This window comes from Macrobrachium rosenbergii, chromosome 31 (assembly GCF_040412425.1).
Source record: "Macrobrachium rosenbergii isolate ZJJX-2024 chromosome 31, ASM4041242v1, whole genome shotgun sequence".
NCBI lineage: Eukaryota > Metazoa > Arthropoda > Malacostraca > Decapoda > Palaemonidae > Macrobrachium > Macrobrachium rosenbergii.
Genome location: NC_089771.1, coordinates 18231135 through 18253634, shown reverse-complemented (window position 1 = coordinate 18253634; position 22500 = coordinate 18231135). Strand labels below are relative to the sequence as shown.

General features: G+C 36.7%; 1 protein-coding gene across 1 annotated transcript in view; it reads right to left on the bottom strand.

Annotated features, from left to right (window-relative positions):
* Positions 1-22500, bottom strand: part of LOC136855300 (uncharacterized) — a 70100-nt gene that overhangs the window by 33144 nt on the left and 14456 nt on the right. The window contains 10 exon segments of the mRNA XM_067132204.1: positions 3334-3751; positions 3753-3868; positions 5535-5550; positions 5675-5770; positions 8530-8792; positions 12564-13334; positions 13753-13922; positions 15787-15791; positions 16522-16568; positions 20072-20795. Coding sequence (XP_066988305.1) covers positions 3334-3751; positions 3753-3868; positions 5535-5550; positions 5675-5770; positions 8530-8792; positions 12564-13334; positions 13753-13922; positions 15787-15791; positions 16522-16568; positions 20072-20795 — 2626 coding nt within the window.

Genomic DNA, 22500 nt, shown 5'->3' with positions numbered 1-22500 from the left:
AACTCTGATGACTTTACAAGACAGTAAGGATAAATTACGGGAGGGGTTTTTGAGACTTTAGGGACATCTTTAAATAGGTTATTAGTCATAGTTGATAGGATGGGGGAGACTTAGACGTTACGATAGCTCTGTCTTCCTGTCAAACTACCTTGTTGAATACTGAGAAAGAAGCGGAATCTGTGTCACCGGAGATTCAAACACAGATTAAGGCGCCTAGTGGTTGCTGCTTCTAAGGGGGCGAATTTTGGGAGATATTCCACCTCTCGGGTGTTTATAAACGACTTTAATGAATGCAGCATATCTGTATGGATCTCGGGTAATTTTTACTGGGAAGAATTTGTATCAGTAGTATCTTGAAAGTTGGTGTATCTGATAGGGGGGTGCTTGTGGAAATTCCAGTTAGTAACTTGAAATAGTATCATAGTTTTATCATACAACCTTTTCCTAAAGGTTTTTATGGTTCAGTAATAGTATGGGATAGTGAACTTAATGCTACAGTCGTTAAGGTTCAGGATAGGATTAAGAAGACTTTAACATGCCTTCCAAATTTAGGTGTTTCGGCTTCTCAGGTCTCTTCTTGAAGGGTAAGACTGAACCATTGGTAATGTTATTGACACCGACTTCACCACTTCCTTGCAGCACCTTATGGAATGACTTCTATGAGCCTGAACAGATACAAGTTGGATATGGGGGCCATTTATGTTAAGCTTGCAGGTTTCTATGCCTGCGACTTCATGAGAGGATCCATGGTCTTTTGGGAGATGTCAGGCGGGACGTCTACAAGTCGCCGTTGTTGCTGGGAGACATCTGTTCGGCGCAAAGGATTCGTGTGTGCCCTCAGCAGGGCTTGCCTGTTGGAACATGGGCTTGTGTGGTCAGTCTGGTATACTCAACTTGAAGTCGTCAGGATATTTGGATCATCAAAGAATTCAAAGATGTGAAGAGATGCATTTTACAATGAACTGTTTATTGGAATAACAGTTGTGCATACGAGACAAGAAACCTTCGTATCTAGTGCATATTTTTTGTCATGATTTTTGAGCCGGCCCCTACTGAACTTTTATTATGGATATTTCTTGTACCTGGGCGAGGATGCCCAGTGGTAGGTGGGCAAAGCTCCTATAACTGATCAGGCTGACTAATTGCTGGCCTGTGAAAGCATAGTTTCCTGCACAAGTGGCTTCTATGTTGATGTTGGTATTTTCCGCAGTTAGAGGCAGTGGGTACCCAACGGACTCATTCATGGCTTCCGGTCATGACCAAGATGCGTGGGGAAAACGGGACAGATGGATGGAAGCTTTGTGATACCTGTGGGTTCAGAAGGCAGGGTTCCTTCGAACATTGAACCTGACAGTGAGGGCACGCTTAAAGGGAGGGGTTATCAAGTGGATGTATGCTTACGTGCACTCTCTAATGTGTATGTTACAGAGGAGCCATAGAATGGGTATTCACTTTGATTTGCAGCTGGTGTGATTGCTCTTCTGAGCTGTGTTTGTGAATAAGACAGTCACTTTGAGGGACGGCTTCCCGATGGCCATAGAATGTAAGATAACTCATTAACACTTGCACCTTTTTCAGACATTATGTGGAATACCCATTTTACGTTGCAGTGAAACCCCTCATTTCTCTACTATGCATTTTTCAGTTTTAAGTGTCTATATTTTATGCATCGTTTCAGGATTTAATGTAAGCTATGTTTCTCTTAAAATGAATTCTGGATGAGTCCTGTGAAGACGTGAATATTGGAAGTGGTGTTCTTTTTTAACATACTATATGACATTTATTTTGGTCTAGAGCAGTCATGACCTTTTTATTTTGTTTGGTGACCGGGGTGTCAGTCACTAGTATTGACTAGTATTGGTTGGTCTAGAATCTCTACTTCGATTGATTGTGAGTCTGAGTTTCCTCTAGGTATGACTTCCATTTTTGTGGGGTATGAGAGACTCCATTTCATGACCGTAGCTTTTGCTGAAATGCTTTCGTTAATTTTACAAATAAAGTCTAGTTTTGTATCTCGGCGTTTTAATTCAGTAAGCTTTTGTTTGAGGATAGAGAGAGAGAGAGAGAGAGAGAGAGAGAGAGAGAGAGAGAGAGAGAGAGAATGTATGTATGTGTGTGTATACAACAAAGAAACTCGCAAAGGCTCAGTACTCTCACCAATCGTGGTATATTATTTCATTATCCCATCTAAAACTTGAATGGTTAAGGAGGAATAAAAATAAAACTTGTTCCAGCTACAACATAAGTAACAGAATAGTCACAGAATTCCTAGAATATATATATACATATATATGTAAATGTATAATATATATGCATATGTATATAATATGCATAGATATATATTTTTATTCATCCTTAATCAATTAAGTTTTAAATGGAATAATGAGATAATAAACCACGATTGGTGAATGTACTGAGCCTTTGTGAGTTTCCTTGACCCATATCCTGTTGTAGACACACATACATACATACATATATATATATATATATATATATATATATATATATATATATATATATATATATATATATATATATATATGTTCCTTTTCTCAATGAAGTAGCCTCCTTTACAAGCGGTAATCATCAATTGCTTTGTCTAGTACTCATTTAGTTTAAAGGTCGCATGGTGGAACTAAGGTCAGACCTTCATCTTGATTATGAAGGGTAAGAATTTTACCATAACTTTTTTTAACTTATAATACTTCTTCTAGTCATGAATTTGTTTTAATCTTTCCTCCAGGGGAGTTTTATACTGTCATGCAAGAGACCTTTCTGGATACTGATTAATCTTGCCTTTTTCCTGCTGATTTGTTTTTAAACTACTGTTCAAATAGTGTTGGTGTTTAAAGTTAATATCTCTACTCTCTTCACTTTTAATTTTGTTTATTATTCAGTGCCTTTATTACTATGGACGACGAAGATATGTATGGAAAATACTACTGCAAGAGAACCGACACAAATATCTTTGCTTAAAAAATTTGTAGATTTTCTAATGAACAATTATTGATGCATAACAACAGAAAAATAATTGGCGAATGATTGGAGAGAAAAATGAATTTAAATGAAATTTTATTTGAGTTTACCAGAACATCAGTTTTCACTTTATACAAAAGCGGTTGTAAAACTTCTAGTTTCATTTACCCACAAAGTATATGGAAAAAACCTCTACATTTTTTACTTGTTTCGTAGATAAAAAATTACAATGGTTTTTTTTCTTAAATTCTCTACATATCAGGAGAACTGCTGATAGATCTATAGATCAAAATTCTGTTAATCTTGCAGGAACATACTGAAGACACTTGTCATACGGCATATCTAGATCATGTTAACATTCAGCATCAGGATCAGCTTTGCATTTAGCCAAGTCTGCGGTTGTACAGACTTTCAATTTGTTATTAAAGTGCAAACCAAGAGGGCACTTATGCTCCTTTGGCTTCCTGAGGAGGCATGTGAAATAACGTCTACAGTCCCGTGGATGGGCAAATATTCCAGCGGCCTTTGGGCATTTAAATTCACATTCTTCAACTGAGGAACCTTCTTCTTCTGAAGACTCTTCACTTGACGAACCTTCTCCTGAAGACTCTTCAGTTGGAGGCTGAGTAGGAGGAACTTCTGTTGGTAATTCGTTACAAGGTTTGCCGTCTGGAGTTAGATATTTTCCAGTTTCACAAGAAACTGACCGGGGGAAATCGCAAGTCAAAATATGCTGGTTCCAGATTAATCCTTCTGGGCAACTCATGACTGCAGGTCCTGCAGGGGGCGCACTGTATGAACTTAGAACAGTCAGAAGGATGTTGAAAGTAAGCTCCTAACTTACGGGGATGACATCCTTCTATCACACCACTAGTTTCGCCAACACCGGTGACTGTTGGAAAGATACTTTTATTAGTTAATAAGCGAGACGTCACAATGTCCACATCATCCCAAAGCTGAATGAACTTCCAGCTAAATTTATGACGCTAATGTTTAAAATTGTCAACATAGTTCTATGAACGATTTGAAAGCTTATTTAATACAGCAGAAGCATAAAAATAAAAAAAGTAATTTTTGATATTCTTTAGATGGTCGTACATAAGATGTATTAAATATTCTGATAAGAATAAAATAGAGAGTGCTGTCGACGATTCTAAATCTGAGTTTTACAGAAAAAGGAGCCATCTTTAACTCACCTATTATGTTTAAGAGATCCCTTCTGAAATATCAGATTTTATAACGTCCTTCCACACTGAAAGCATAAATAAACATGAGGGTAAAATAGAAAACAAACTTAAAAAATTACCTTTTGCATGGGAACCACCAAACGCCAATGCAACAATCACGAACAGTGATGTCTTCAAACAACCCATTTTGCTCTAATTTGCCCGGTCTTGTTCGCTCAAGTGGATGGGATAGACGAAGTCAGGCAGCTGAATACTGGATTCGCTCTCCTGACTGTGACAATAAAGTCCCCTCAACGGAATTTATATACTCGAAGGTTTGGGCATTTCTGACGTCAGTACAGGGATTAAAAACCGCTTTGATTTACCGGTAAGCTTTTAAAAACTGCTTTGATTTACCGAGTAAGCTTACGTCTTTAATTATCCGATTAAGAACAAGTTGGAGGTAGTGACATGTACCTTATGGCTTGTCATTTGTTAATAAACGAGAAAAACTGAAATGTAATGACTTTAATCTTTATAACGATTACGTAATCAAGGGGAATTGTCATAAGTGATTGATTGATTAATTGTATCTGTTGTCACAAGTGATGATAAGTGATAATCGCTTATAGTCTTTTAATTCTTGGGCCCGTTTCATGAAAAATCCAATACGCCCTTTTGACCTCAACTCAAATAACCACACCTTCGAATATATAACTTCCGTTGAGGGGACTTTACTGTCCCAGTCAGGAGAGCGAATCTAGTATTCAGCTGCCAGACTTCGTCTCTCCCATCCAACTGAGCGAACAAGACGGCAAAACAGAGCAAAATGAGTTGTTTGAAGACATCACTGTTCGTGATTGTTGCATTGGCGTTTAATGGTTCCCATGCAAAAGGTAATATTTTCAGTTTGTTTTCTATTTTACCTCATGTTTATTTATACTTTCAATGTGGAAGGACGTTATAAATCTGACATTTCGGAAGAAATTCTTAAACATAATCGGTGAGTTAAGATGGCTTTTTCTGTGATATTCAGATTTGAAGGAGTTGACAGCATTCACTATTTTATTTTTATCCGAACATTTAATACATCCTATGTACGGCCATCTGAAGAATATTAAAAACTACTTTTTTGTGGTTCCGCTGTATTAAATAAGTTTTCAGGTCGTTCATAGGACTATTCTGACAATTTCAAACTTTAGCGTCATGATCCTAAGATGAAGTTCATTCAGCTTTGGGATGATGTGGACATTGCGACGTCTCGCTTATTAACTAATAAAAAGTATCTTTCAACAGTCATCCTGTGTTGGCGAAACTAGTGGGTTTGATAGAAGGATGTGTCATCCCCTGTGTTAGAGCTATCAACATCCTCTGACTGTTCTAAGTTCATACAGTGCGCCTGCAGGACCTGCAGGCATGAGTGCCCAGAAGGATTAATCTGAACCAGCATATTTTGACTTGCGATTCCCCGGTCAGTTTCTTTGAAACTGGAAAATATCTAACTCCAGACGGCAAACCTTGTAACGAATTACCAACAAAAGTTCCTCCCACTCAGCCTCCAACTGGAAGCTCAGCCAACTCTGCCTGCCTGGTGTGGCACCAACTGAAGAGTCTTCAGGAGAAGGTGTCTGTCAAGGAAGAGTCTTCAGAAGAAGAAGGTTCCTCAGTTGAAGAATGAATTTAAATGCCCAAAGCCCGCTGGAATATTTGCCCATCCACGGGACTGTAGACGTTATTTCACATGCCTCCTCAGGAAGCCAAAGGCATAAGTGCCCTCTTGGTTTGCACTTTAATGACAAATTGAAAGTCTGTACAACCGCAGACTTGGCTAAATGCAGCTGATCCTGATGCTGAATGTTAACATGATCTAGATATGCCGTGGCGACAAGTGGTCTTCAGTATGTTCTTGCAAGATGAACAGAATTTTAATCTATAGGTCTATGCAGCAGTTCTCCTCATATGTAGAGAATTTAAGAAAAAACAGTTGTAATTTTTTTTTCTCTACGAAACAATGAAAAAATGTAGGTTTTTCATATACTTTGCGGTTAAATAAAACTAGAAGTTTTACAACCGCTTTTTGTAAAAAGTGAAAGCTGCTGTTTTGTAAAGCTCAAAATAAAATTTCCTTTAAATTTAATTTTTTCTCTCAATCATTCGCAAATATTTTTCTGTTGTTATGCATCAATAATTGTTCATTGGAAAAATCTACAAATTTTTAAGCAAAGATATTTGTGTCGGTTCTCTTGTAGTAGTATTTTTCCATACATATCTTCGTCGTCCATAGTAATAAAGGCACTGAATAATAAACAAAATTAAAAGTGAAGAGAGAAGAGATATTAACTCTTTAAACACCAACACTATTTGAACAGCAGTTTGAAGACAAATCACAGGAAAAGGTAAGATTAACTGGCAGTGCCAGAATAGTCTCTTGCATGACAGTAAAACTCCCGAAGAAAGATTAAAAAAAACTCATGACTAGAAGAAGTATTGTAAGTTAAAAAAAAAAAGGTTATGGGCAAAATTCTCATCCTTTATAATCAAGATGAAGATTTGACCTTAGTTCCACCATGAGACCTTTAAACTAGATGAGTACTAGGCAAATCAGTTGATGCCTACCGCTGTGAAGGAGAGCTACTTCATTGAGAAAAAGGAACAACATATATGTATATGTATATATATATATATATATATATATATATATATATATATATATATATATATATATATAATATATATATATATATATATATATATATATATATATATATATATATGAATGTATGTATGTATGTATGTGTATACAACAGGGTATGGGTCAAAGAAACTCACAAAGGCTCAGTACTTTCATCAATCGTGGTATATTATCTCATTGTTCAATTTAAAACTTAAATGGTTAGGAGGAATAAAATAAAATTTGCTCCAGGTACAACATGAGTAAGAGAATAGTCATAAATTTCTAGAAAATATATATATATATATATATATATATATATATATATATATATTCTATATTATATATATATATATATATTTTATATATATATATATATATATATATATATATTTTATATATATTCTATATATATATGACCTATTAAAAGGTTTAGATAGGGTCATAACCTCCTTCTACATCTGTTCTAAGAACAATGTCATATCATCTTATATCTCTAAGATTTGCCGGTAGCAATGGCCAGTATTGGGTCAGCACATTTTTTCTCTCTAGTCAACTCCCCCCTCTCTCTCTCTCTCTCTCTCTCTCTCTCTCTCTCTCTCTCTCTCTCTATCCTCAAACAAAGGCTTAGTGAATTGAAATGCCGAGATACAAAACTAGACTTAATTTGTAAAATTAGCGAAAGCATTTCAGCAAAAGCTACGGTCATGAAATGGAGTCTCTCATACCCCACAAAAGTGGAAGTCATAAGTAGAGGAAACTCAGACTCACAGTCAATCGAATTAGTGATTCTAGACCAACCAATACTAGTGACTGACACCCCGGTCACCAAACAAAATAAAAAGGTCATGATTGCTCTACACCAAAATAAATGTCCTATAGTATGTTAAAAAAGAACAACACTTCCAATATTCACGTCCTCACAGGACTCATCCAGAATTCCTCTTAAGAGAAACATAGCTTACATTAAAACCTAAAACGATGCATAAAAAATAAACACTTAAAACGGAAAAATGCACAATAAAGAAAAGAGGGGTTTCACTGTAACGTAAAATGGGCATTCCACATAATGTCTGAAAAAAGGTACAAGTGTTAATGAGTTATCTTACATTCGATGGCCATCGGGAAGCCGTCCCTCAAAGTGACTGTCTTATTCACAAACACAGCTCAAAAGAGCAATCACACCAGCCGCAAATCAAAGTGAATGCCCATTCTATGGTTCCTCTATAGTATACACATTAAAGAGCGCACGTATGCACACATCCACTTGATAACCCCTCCCTTGAAGCGTGCCGTCACCGTCAGGTTCAGTGTTCGAAGGAACCCTGCCTTCTGAACCCACAGATATCACAAAGCTTCCATCCATCTGTCACGTTTTCCCCATGCATCTTGGTCATGACCGGAAGCCATGAATGGGCGCGTTGGTTCCCCAGTGTGTCTAACTGCGGAAAATACCAACATCAACATAGAAGCCACTTGTGCATGAAACTATGTTTTCACAGGCCAGGAATTAGTCAGCTTGATCAGTCATAGGAGCTTTGCCCACCTACCACTGGGCACCCTCGCCCAGGTACAACAAATATCCATAACAAAAGTTCAGTAGGGGCCGAGTCAAAAATCATGACAAACAATATGCACTAGATAAAAAAGGTTTTTTGTCTCGTATGCACGACTGTTATTCCAATCAACAGTTCATTGTAGAACACATCTCTTCACATCTTGAATTCTTGACGATCCAAATATCCTGGACGGCTTGCGACTGCACAAGCCCATGTTGAGTGCGGCGCACACGAATCCTTTGTGCCGAACTGATGTCTCCCAGCAAAGACGGCGACATGTAGACGTCCCACCTGACATCTCCCAAAAGACCATGGATCCTCTCACGAAGGCGCAGGCGTAGAAACCTGCAGGCGTAACGTAAATGGCCCCCATATCCAACTTGTATCCGCTGAGGCTCATAGAAGTCATTCCATAAGGTGCTGCGAGGAAGTGGTGTATAACGTAAGTCGGTCATGTCAACGGTTAACCCAAAAGGTACATAGTCTCCTCACTATCCCATACTATTACTGAACCATAAAAACCTCTACAGAAAGGTTGTATGGTAAAATTATGAAACTATTTCCAGTTACTAACTGGAATTTCAACAAGCAACCCCCTATCAGATACACCAACCGATACAAATTTTTCTCAGTAAAAATTGCCTGAGAACCTTACAGATATGCTGCATTCATTAAAGTCGTTTATAAACACCTGAGAGGTAGAATATCTCCCAAAATTCGCCCCCTCAGAAGCAGCAATCACTGCCTTGATCTGTGTTTGAATCTCCGATGACACGGATTCCGCTTCTTTCTCAATACTCAACAAGGTAGTTTGACAGGAAGACAAAGCTATCGTAACATCTTAGTCTCCCCCCATCCTATCAACTGTGGCCAATAACCCATTTAAAGTTGTCCCTAAAGTCTTAAAAATCCCCCCGTGATTTATCCTTACAGACGAAATGCGAAAACAGAGAGAGAGAGAGAGAGAGAGAGAGAGAGAGAGACTTATAAAGTGAAGGGAAAATAAGAGTGAAAAGGAATGAGAGAGTAATGTGCATCTAGTTAAGAGAGAGGAAAAACGTAGAGAAATTGTACATAGGTGTGTGTGTGTGTGTGTCAATATACGAAAAAAGAGAAAGAAAGAGAGCAAAATTATGTTTTTTCATAGTTTTGACAACTGCGTAAGAGATGTGAAGGGAGGAAACATTAATGTCCGACAGCGTAATAGACAATAAGAGAGAGAGACGTATATATCTGTGTTTACACAAAACTAGGTTATACAATGCACAATATATGTGTTATGAGACCATCCGTCTGTCAATTTACGGTAGATTGTATAATCAGAGGAAAGGTTCAACCTTCTTACGGGTTACTTGCCAAATAAAGTCGACAAGATTTTGTGCTAATGATCCATTGAATAAGATTTATGAATAGGTACATTATTTCATGTGTTATGATACTTGTTTCTCCAGATTGTTTTCCCTAAAAGAGCTCAGCTGCGGAGATAAACTATTGAATACTTATTGCCATGTTTATTTTCTAAAACTGCTGAATCTTGTAGGATCCCGGGTGCAGAAACCTTTTCACCATCAGTGCATGGAAGACCTAATCAAAAGCCTACAATCAGCACATTAACTCGTCTTATACTTCTTTAAAACCTTTGCTAAGAAAAATGAGAAAGAAAATAAGTATTCTGCAGTATAAACATGTTTCGAATTGTTGGCTGATTTTCAGCCAAGTGCCAAGTTACAACATCCAGTACCTTATCACCACCCAGTGTTTCACCAAAAGGCTTTATTTAAAGAAGAAAAAATGCCTTACACAGTTTTGAATTTTTTCATTATAAAAACAAGGTTCACTAAACATTACTCAAATGTGTATACACTTTCGAATTTCATACTATAAAACCACAGCAAGCACAAAGTCTAAAATAATCTTCTCTGCTTATATTTAAGCAATTCAGGTATAGTTAAAACAAAGATAAAAATCTAAATAATTCTTCGCTATCGCCCCTATCATTAATAATATAGCAAGGTCAAGATGACATATTCCATTCCTTTTTATGTCGGGTTCTTAAGAAATCTGAGCTTCCATATCAAAGGCGTCTTTCAGTTACTCGAAATCGTTAGAAGAACGGCAATTTGAAAAACGTTATTTACAAAACAGGCTAAAATTTTCCCAGAAAAATATTATATCTGCATTCTTGAGAAAATCCGACATGGGTGTTTCAAGAGTATACCAGTTTTTCAGCGTCACTGGGTCTACCTTAACATACAATGTGCTCCTTGTTCTCTATTGGTCCTTAAGAGCCTTAGTGAGTTCTTCTTTTCATGATTTGGAGGAGGAGGTTGTACCAACATATGAATAAGTGATTGCCCTTGCAATCTATTTTCGTTTACAATTTTACCTCTGTATTCTTACATTCCTCCAGATTCTTTATCCAATTACATTGAAATTTATTAATATAAGGCCCACACACTACTTTAATGATTTATTTTTTCGTTTTAAACTTTTTAAATGCAATTTTAAACGCTCGGTTGGAAGTGAGCATGTTACCCTATTCAACCATTTTCCAAGGCTTGTCCCGTGAAGGTAACGTTCCATTGCTTTCTTCTCTCCCAAAACTTTTCTAGAAGTTCATTTCCGTTCCTGCTATGAGGCTGATTCTAAAAACCAAAATTACTGTATGATATGAGTAGGCTAACGGTCATATAAATGTTATCAACATTATCTTCATTATTATGAATATTCAGAGTACAGGCAGTAGCAGAATGAGCACCGCCAAAATTCATATTCACCTAATAATTGAATGGAAGGGACCTTAATTACTTTCAGCTTTCCCCAACAGATATTTAAAAGGTTTTATTGCTCTCTCTTACTGCCGTCTTTATCTTCAATATTCTCTATGACTTTTTTAAGTTCATACTTATATTTTACATAAAAAGACGATTGGACAGGTCATAATTAAGGGGAATAACACTGGATCCTTGACACTCTGAGGGTTATGCGAAATAAACTCTCTCTCTCTTCATTGCTGAATGGAGAATCCACTGTCATCCCTGTATCGAACCCAAAGAAGTAAAAACTGCACCGAAGTTTATTCGGCGCAATCGAGTTTCCTGTACAGCCGCTACAGCGTATAATGCTGTATTAGTCGCGGCCCATGAAACTTTAAACACGGCCAGGTGCTGGCCTATCCTACACAATTGGCAGAAGCATGTTTATGGCTAACTTTAACCTTAAATAAATAAAAACTTCTCAGGCTAGAGGGCTGCAACTTGGTATGTTCGATGATTGAAGGGTGGATAGTCAACATACCAATTTGCAGCCCTCTAGCCTGAGTAATTTTTAAGATCTGAGGGCAGACAGAAAAAGTGCAGACAGAATAAAGTGCAGACGGACAGACAAAGCCGGCACAATAGTTCTCTTTTACAGAAAACTAAAAAAGTACACGTTCAAATCCTGAGTAGGGTAGACGTGATTATATTGAATGGAATTTAACTGAACTGAATCATTTATTTCTGGTATAAGCCATATATAAAATTACCTTTCTGGATCTTGCTTCTTACTTGGAGTTTGGTTATCAAGCATCTGTTCAATTGTTCTTTTCCAGGTCTTCAAGGACTCGAATGCATTGTTTACATTCTTCTTTGGCACTTGACTTACCTTAATGGCGTCAGTGTTCATAGATTAATATCCTCTACTCTCTTCACGTTTTATTTTGTTCATTATTCAGCACCTTTAGTCCTTTGGAAACCGGAGTTCCACATAAGGAGAAATACTTTTACAAAACTGCACACATTTTAGACAAATATCTTTTAAATATCTTCGCTTAAAAAATTTGTAAACTTTTTCTAATAATTACTTATTGATGCATAATAACATAGAAAAGTAGTTGGCGAATACATGGAAAGAAAACCGGATTTAAATGAAATTTTATTCTGAGCTTTACATAACAGCAGTTTTTACCTTTTACAAAAAGTTGTTGCAAGAATTCAACTTTCATTTGCCAGCAAAGTATATGAATAAAACCCCAATATTTTTCTTAACTGCTTCAGAGAAGAAAAATTTTAAAAAATTACAACAGTTTTTTCTTGAATTCTCTACATATCAAAAGAACTGCTGCACAGATATATATATCAAAATTTTGGTCATCTAGCAAGAACATACAGACGATCATATGTCGCCATGGCATATCTAGATAGTGCTAGCATTCAGCATCAGGATCAGCTTTGCATTTAGCCAAGTTTGCGGTAGAACAGATGTTCATTTTGTCATTAAAGTGCAAACCAAGAGGGCACTTATACTCCTTTGGCTTCCTGTGGACGCATGTGAAATAACGTCTACAGTCCCGTGGATGGGCAAATACTCCAATGAGCTTTGGGCATTTCAATTCACATTCTTCAACTGAGGAATCTTCTTCTGAAGACTCTTCACTCGAGGAACCTTCTCCTGAAGAAGACTCTTCACTTGAAGAATCTTCTTCTGAAGATGACTCTTCACTGGAAGAACCTTCTCCTGAAGAGGGCTCTTCAGTTGGTGCCACTGTAGGCAGGCGAGTTGGGTGAGCTTCAGTTGGAGGCTGAGTTGGAGCTTTAGTGGTTGGAACAGGTTTCGGCTCTTCTGTTGGAGGCTGAGTTGGAGCTTTAGTGGTTGGTTCAGGTTTTGGCTCTTCTGTTGGAGGCTGAGTTGGAGCTTTAGTGGTTGGTGCCTGAGTAGGAGGAACTTCTGTTGGCAATTTGTTACAAGGCTTGCCGTCTGGAGTTAGATATTTTCCAGTTTCACAAGGAACTGACCTAACTTTGGCACAAGTCAAACTATGCTGGTTCCAGACTGATTCATCTGGGCAATTCAAGACTGAAGGTCCAGAACGGGTGCACTGTATGAACTTAGAACAGTCAAAAGGATGTTGAAGGTAAGCTCCTAACTTACAGTGGATGACACATCCTTCTATCACACCACTAGTTTGGCCAACACGGGTGACTGTTGGAAAGATATTTTTATTACTTAATGAACGAGACATCACAATGTCCACATAATACCAGAGCTGAATGAACATCTTAGGATCATGACGCTAATGTTTGAAATTGAGAACAGTTCTATGAACGATTTGAAAAGTTATTTAATACAGCAGAACCAAAAAATGAAAAAAAAGCAATTTCAATATTCTTCAGATGGTGTCGCATAAGATGTATTAAATATTCTGATAGGAATAAAACAGTGAGTGCTGTCGACGCTTCTAAATCTGAGTTTTACAGAAAAAGAAGCCATCATTAACTCATCTATTACGTTTAAGAGATTTTTTCCGAAATATCAGATTTTAATAACGTCCCTCCGCACTGAATACATAAATAAACATGAGGGTAAGAATAAAAAAAAAAAAAAAACTGAAAAATATTACCTTTGCCATGGGAACTACTGAACGCCAATGCAACAATCACGACCAGTGAGGTCCTGAAACAACCCATTTTGCTCTTTTTTGCCCGGTCTTGTTCGCTCAAGTGGATGGGAGAGACGAAATCAGGCAGCTGAATACTGCATTCGCTCTCCAGACTGTGACAATAAGGTCCCCTCAACGGAAGTTATATACCCGAAGGTATGGGCATTTCTGACGTCATGCAGGGATTAAAAACCCCTTTGATTTGCCCGGTAAGCTTACCTCTTCAATTATCTGATTAAGAATATGTTGGAGGTGTTGACAGGTACCTGATGGTTATCGTTGGCTAATGAAACAGAAAGACTGAAATTTGATTAACCTTTATAACGATTACGTAATTTAGGGAAATTACGTCATAAATGATGATAAGTACAAATCGATTGTTAGTCTTTTAATTCTTGGACCCGTTTCCTAAATAATCCAATATGCCTTTTTGACCTCAACTCAGGAAGACTCGGATACAACAGAGAGGGTTATGATCTTTTGGAGACACATCTTCAGACATGAGAAATGCTTATAGGAAGTTGTTCCACACAGCTGAGTTAAGAAAGGAAAGTTGGGTCGGAACAGAAACTGGATGGGCCATCATCAAGATAAGCTCAATGTTGTCAGCACATAGGCCACTTGAACATCCACTGTTTTGACAATGAGGCTAATAATCTCACCCAAGTATGTTATTGTTTAGAAATTGGAGGGTAGCATCTCCTGGAACCAACCCCTAAGTTTAAAAAAGAATAGATAAATAAATAAAGCAAAATATCTCTACTGTGTATATGTATATATATATATATATATATATATATATATATATATATATATATATATATATATATATATATATATATATATATATATGTATATATATATATATATATATATATATATATATATATATATATATTATATATATATATATAACTCGTCGTCCAGGAAAGGCACTCAATACACAGTTGATAGTTTATTCCCTAATGCCGACGTTTCACAAACTACATTGTTGCATTTTCAAGCTGAAAATACAGCGAGCTGACTCAATAATTAATCATAAAAACATTTATTACAACAACTGATTAAAAACACTGCAGTATTGTCTCATTTAAAATGCTAATTTTTTTAAAAATATCAGAGGCACCATGACACTAAAAGAAGGACCTACCCAGACGGGAGCTAAAACAAGACTATTGAATGAAGGAGCGAAAAACATAAATTAAAACAAAAATAGAATTGAAAGACCTGGGTTCGATCCTGATGTGAGTCAGAAATTTATTTCTGTTCCACACGTGATTGTGTTGATTATTTCTATCTTATTCACTCAGAAGGGATAATTCGAATGAAATGCTGTCAATTGGGTCATTGCCGAGTCGGGAAGTTGGGGAAATCTCGCTGGTATGCAAGCAGTTAGCTTGGCCAGGTAATTCCTTGGAGGGTATTTTTTGGTTAATATTGAGTATAAAACTTTCGTGAGTATATGCGACAAAACTATCATAAATAGCCCAGTGCTCCATACTTAACAATCAGCTATCATGGTGGTGATGGGCTGGTTTCAAATTATGTACAGAACATGAAGTGGAGAAGAATGTTTACAAAAAAGTTGACATTAACTTCTCTCAAACTTGACAGCCGAATGGATAAGTCCTTGTTTCCCCTTTATCAAACCTAAAAGGCATGGGTTCGAATCCTGTCCAGGGAAAATGTACTTATCATAAATAATTCCCTTTGGTGTAAGTTATTCCAAGGGCAGTGTGAACTCCCCTTAAGAAGAATGATTAAGAGAATACCGTGAAGTGTAGTTTTTTCTTTCTAGATTCACTTATCCCACACCGTGCAAATGAGTGACAAGGAATTTATTGCTAGATAAAACCATGACGGAGGTAAAGGAGAATTAGTCAAGGAAACAGAATGACAGGAAAAGAGTAAGAGAGGAGAAAAGAGAAGCAGTGTTATCCGGCGGATAAAAAAAGAAAAGAAAAATCACTCCAATTTGGATTGGCGAATGTTTACAGTTCCTGTCAAAGGGAGTCATAACTCGTGGGCAAAAAGAGGCATGGGCTTTCCTTGTTTAATTTCGTAATGCAAATGTAAACACCATTACAGCTAATTACTGCAATATACCAACTAGTAAGCACATCGTTTATAAAGAATTAACGTTAATAAACATTCTCTTATGGTCAGTCAGTTCAAAGAGAGAGAAAATCTGAAAGTGACCTTCTGCCATGAATTCTTCTCGTAAACTAAAATCAAATCTGTTGACATATCTTTTGAGGCAACGTTTCGGTCTCGCAATTGCTTACCTAGAGACTCAAATACAGAAAAATCAACTTCTTTTTCCGTTACCTTTCCTTTGTTAATTTTTCAAAGGTAAGAACTCATTAGAGCCGTTTTATAACGAGGCTCAGTAATTGCTCTCCTTTTACTGTGCCTCCGTTCATAATCCCTTTCTTTCATCTTACTTTCCACCCTCTCTTAACAATCGATTCATATTGCAAATGGGAGGTTTTCCTTCCGTTCCGCCTTTCAAACCTTTTTGCTTTCAATTTCCGTTTCAGCGCTGAATGACCTCATAGGCTCCAGCGCGTGGGCTTTGGATAATCTATTCTATTGTATTCAGTACTTGATCATTACTTCATACCAGTCGTTTCGAAAATGGGTAACGCTTTGAGCTTTCTGAATCAGTCACACCGCTCTGTTGAAGAAGCTTGTTAAGCATCACCTCGAATGAGAAGCTCAATAACATACCTTGTCAACATTGTCCCGGAAATCGAAGCTCTCAGAGTATGCCTGCACTATCGTTAATAAATGCAGGTGTTTGTCTTCACTGACCTTTTTCAGAACGATTGTTTATGTTTTGAGACAGCGGTTCGTTTATTTATATAGTTCCATAAACTGCAATTTCTTCATTACGAGTTTCATGAGTAAGCAGCTATATTTTGTAGTTCAGTGTTATATGTGTTACTTTACAGTAAACGAAGGGTGAAAACGCAGTTGGGAGACAGAGAAAACTCCTCGTGAAAGTTATAAGGTGAAAGAAAAAATAAAGGTGTAAATGAATGAGAGAATAATATGTATCTGTTTAAGAGAGAGGAAAAAACGGAGAGAAAGTGTGTGTGTGTGTGTGTGTGTGTGTGTGTGTGTGTGTGTGTGTAATATATATGAGAGATAGAAAAAGAAAGAGAGGAAAATCATGTTTGTTCATTTTTTTGGCGACTGTGTAAGAGAGATGTGAAGGGAGGAAACATTAATGTGTATTGCAACAGCGTAATAATCAGAGAGAGAGAGAGAGAGAGAGAGAGAGAGAGAGAGAGAGAGAGAGAGAGAGAGAGAGCTACATTATCTCTGTGGTTACACAATACATGGTTATACGCTGCACAATATATGTACGCATACCAGACACCATCCGTCTTTCAATTTACGGCAGATTGCATTATCAGAGGAAAGGTTCTCCCTTCTTACGGGTTACGTACCAAATAAAGTCGACATGATTTTGTGCTAATGACCATTTGAATATGGTTTCTGAGTAGGTACATTTTTTCATGCTTTATGATACTTGTTTTTCCAGGTACAGTTTTCCTTAAAAGGGCCCAGCTGCAGAGAAAAACTGGTGAATACTTACTGCCATGTTCATTTTCTAAAACTAATGAATCTTGTAGGAACCCATGTATAGAAACCTTTCTCACCAACAGTGCATGGAAGACCTAATCAAAAGCCTATAATCAGTACATTAGCTCATCTTGTACTTCTTTAGAAATTTTGCTGAGAAATATTATAAAGAAAATAAATATTCTACAGTATAAACATGTTTCTAATTGCTGGGTGATTTTCAGCCAGGTGCAAAGTTACAACGGCCAGTCCCTTATCACTAACCAGTGTTTCACTAAAAGACCTTATTTGAAGAAGAAATAAATGTCTTAGACAGTTTTGAGTTTTTACATTTTAAAAACAAGGTTCAGTAAACATCACTTAAATGTTTATACACGTCAGAATTTCATAAGGTGAAACCACAGCAAACACAAAGTCTAAAATAATCTTCTGTGCCTACAATTGAGCAATTCAGGCATAGTTAAAAACGAGATCAAAACAAAAATAATTTTTAGCTAACACTGCTATTATTAATAATATAACAAGGTCAAGAAGACATATTCCTTCCTTTTCATGTCGGGTGCCATATCAAAGTCATCCGTCAGTTACTCGAAATCGTTATAAGTACAACATTTTGAAAAAGGTTATTTACAAAACAGGCTAAAATTTTCCCAGAAAAATATTATATCTGTATTTTTGAGAAAATCCATCATCTGTGTTTCAAGAGTATGCCAGTTTTTCAGTGCCACTGGGTCTACCTTAACATACAATGTGCTCCTTGTTCCTGAAGAGCCTTCGTCAGTTCTTCTCTTTATGATTTGGACGAGGTTGTACCAACATATGAATAAGTGATTGCCCTTGCAATCTATTTTCATTGAGAATTTTACCTCACACAGTCCCTCTGTATCATTACATTCATCTAGACTCTTTATCCGGTTACATTGAAATTTATTCATATAAGACCTATGTACTTTTTAATGTCTTATTTTTTCGTTTTATACTTTTTTAATGCAATTTTAATAGCTCCGTTGGAAATCAGCATATTCTCATATTCAACCAGTCGTACAAAGGTTTCCCAAGGCTTACCCAGTGAAGGTAAGGTTCCATTGCTTCCTTCTCTTCCAGAACTTTTCTAGAAGTTCATTTCCGTTCCTGCTATGAGGCTAATTACAAAAAGCAAAATTAGTGTGTGCAATGATAAAGTTAGCAGTCATATAAATGTTATCAATATCATCTTCATTATTATGAATATTCAAAGTAATATCAGTAGCAGAATGAGCACCACCAGAATTCATATTCAACTAAAAATTGAATGTAACGGACCTTAATTATTTTCAGCTTTCCACCACAGATACTGGAAAGGTTTTATTGCTCTCTGAGAGCCATCTCTATCTTCAATATTTTTTATGACTTTTTCCCGTTCATACTTACTTTCTGCATAAAAAGACGACCGGATTGGTCACAATTAAGGGGAATAACACTGGAATTAATACATTTGCTGGATCCTTGAAACCACAAGGTTATGCGAAATAAACTTCTTTCTCTTCATTGCTGAATGGAACTGTCATCTCTGTATCAAACCCATATAAGTAAAAAATGCGACGAAGTTTCTTCGGCGGCAATTGAGTTTTCTGTAGAGCCGCTACAGCGTATAATGCTGTATGAGCCGCGGCCCATGAAACTTTAAACACGGCCAGGTGCTGGCCTATCCTATATCGTTGCCAGAAGCACGATTATGGCTAACTTTAACCTTAAATAAATAAAAACTGCTCAGGCTAGAAGGATGCAATTTGGTATGTTTGATGACTGGAAGTTGAATGATCAACATACCAATTTGCAGTCCGCTAACCTTAGTAGTTTTTAAGATCTGAGGGCAGACAGAGAAAGTGCGGACAGAATAAAGTGCGGACAGATAGACAAAGCCGGCACAATAGTTTTCTTTTACAGAAAACTAAAAAGGTACACGTTCAAATCCTGAGTAGGGTAGACACACTTATACTGAATGGAATTTAACTGAACTGAATCCTTTATTTCAGGTATAAGCCATATATATAAAGACCTTTCTAGATCTTGCGTCTTACTTGGAGTTTGGTTATCAAGCATCTGTTCAATTGTCCTTTTCCAGGTCTTCAAGGACTCGAATGCGTTGTTTTGATTCTTCTTTGGCTCTTGACTTATCTTAATGGCGTCAGTGGTCATAGATTAACATCTACTATCTTCACGTTTTATTTTGTTGATTATTCTGTGCCTTTATTGCTATGGAAACCGGGGTTCCGTATAAGGAAAAATACTTTTACAAAACTACACACACTTTAGACAAATATCTTTGATTAAATATTTGTAAACTTTTTCTAATAATTACATATTGATGCATAATATCATAGAAAAGTATTTGGTGAATAACTGGAAAGAAAAATGGATTTAAGCGAAATTTTATTCTGAGTTTTACATTAACAGCAGTTCTTACATTTTACAAAAAGTGGCTGTAAGACTTCCACTTTCATTTGCCCGCAAAGTGTATGAATAAAACCTCAATATTTTTTTAACTGCTTCATAGAAGAAAAATAAAAAAAAAATTACAACTGTTTTTTATTGAATTCTCTACACATCAAGAGAACTGCTGCATAGATATATATATCAAAATTTTGTTCATCTAGCAAGAACATACAGACGATCATATGTCGCCACGGCATATCTAGATCGTGTTAGCATTCAGCATCAGGATCGGCTTTGCATTTAGCCAAGTTTGAGGTTGTACAGATGTTCATTTTGTCATTGAAGTGCAAACCAAGAGGGCACATATGCTCCTTTGGCTTCCTGTGGACGCATGTGAAATAACGTCTGCAGTCCCGCGGATGGGCAAATATTCCAGTGCGCTTTGGGCATTTCAATTCACATTCTTCAACTGAGGAATCTTCCTCTGAGGAAGACTCTTCACTCGAGGAACCTTCTCCTGAAGAAGACTCTTCACTTGAAGAATCTTCACCTGAAGAAGAATCTTCACTCTCAGAACCTTCTCCTGAAGAGGGCTCTTCAGTTGGCGCCACTGTAGGCAGTCGAGTTGGGTGAGCTTCAGTTGGAGGCTGAGTAGGAGGAACTTCTGTTGGTAATTCGTTACAAGGCTTGCCGTCTGGGGTTAGATATTTTCCAGTTTCACAAGAAACTGACTGGGGTAAAGTGCAAGTCAAAATATGATGGTTCCAGACTAATCCCTCTGGGCAATTCAAGACTGAAGGTCCTGTAGGGGCGCACTGTATGAACTTAGAACAGTCAGAAGGATGTTGAAGGTAAGCTCCTAAATTGCAGTGGACGACACATCCTTCTATCAAACCACTAGTTTGGCCAACACGGATGACTGTTGGAAAGATACTTTCATTAGTTAATGAGCGAGACATCACAATGTCCACATAATCCCAAAGCTGAATGAACTTCATCTGAGGATCATGACGCTAATGTTTGAAACTGCCAGCACAGTTCTATGAATGATTTGAAAACTTATTTAATACAGCTGAACCAAAAGAAAAAAAGTAATTTCAATATTCTTCAGATGGTGTTACATAAGATGTGTATTAAATATTCTGATAAGAATAAAATAGTGTGTGCTGTCGCCGCTTCTAAATCTGAGTTTTACAGAGGAAGCAGCCATCTTTAACTCACCTATTACGTTTAACAGATTTTTTTCTGAAATATCAGATTTTAATAACGTCCTTCCACACTGAAAGCATAAAAAACATGAGGGTAAGAATAAAAAAAAAAAAAAACTGAAAAAATTACCTTTTGCATGGGAACCACTAAACGCCAACGCAACAATCACGAACAGTGACGTCTTCAAACAACCCATTTTGCTCTATTTTGCCCGGTCTTGTTCGCTCAAGTGGATGGGAGACGAAATCAGGCAGCTGAATACTGAATTCGCTCTCCTGACTGTGACAATAAGGTCCCCTCAACGGAAGTTATATACACGAAGGTATGGGCATTTCTGACGTCATACAGGGATTAAAAACCACTTCGATTTACCCGTTAAGCTTACCTCTTCAACTATCTGATTAAGATTAGGAACTAATTGGAGATGGTAACAAGCACCTTATGGCTTATCATTTGCTAATAAACAAAAAAAAAACTCAAATTTGATGACTTTAATCTTTATAACGATTACGTAATTTAGGGAAATTATGTCATAAGTGATGATAAGTAAAGATCGGTTATTAGACTTTTAATTCTTGGACCCGTTTCCTGAAAAGTCCAATATGCCCTTTCGACCTCAACTCAGGAAGACTCGGATACAACAGAGAGGGTCAAGATCATTTGGAGACACATCTTTAGACATGAGAAATGCTTATAGGAAGTTGTTCCACACAGATGAGTTAAGAAAGGAAAGTTGGGTCAGAACAGAAATTGGATGGGCCATCATCAAGATAAAGCTCAATGCTATCAGCACATAGGCCACTTGAACATCCACTGTTTTGACAATGAAGCTAACAATCTCATCCAAATATGTTACTGTTTAGAGACTATATATATATATATATATATATATATATATATATATATATATATATATATATATATATATATATATATATATATATATATATAAAATACATATATAAATTTTGTCACTAACCCACAAATGACTTTATTCCTCATATAATAAAGCATAAGTACCCTTTCATAACGGGGTCATTTTACCCAAGGATTAACTCATATTCAAAAGGTAATTATATATATCGCTTACAGCTGAAAAAAAGTCTCCCCCAACCGGACTTGATCCTATATCTTTCGGGTTTGATACAGATATGACAGTAAATTCTCCGTCCAGCAATGAAGAGAGTAGGAAACACAGATGTTGGATTTTCTCAAGAATGCAGATATAGTATTTTTCTGGAAAAAATTTTAGCCTGTTTTGCAAATAACCTTTTTCAAATTGCAGTACTTTCTAATGATTTGGAGTGACTGTAAAATGCCTTTGATATGGCACCTCAAATTTCTTAAAGAACCCGGCGTGAAAAGGTAGGAATATGTCTTCTTGACCTTGCCATACTATTAATGATAGCGAAGTAAGCCAAAAATTATTGTTATTTCTATCTCTGTTTGTTTTAACTATACCTGAATTGCTCAATTAAAAGCACAGAAGATTAT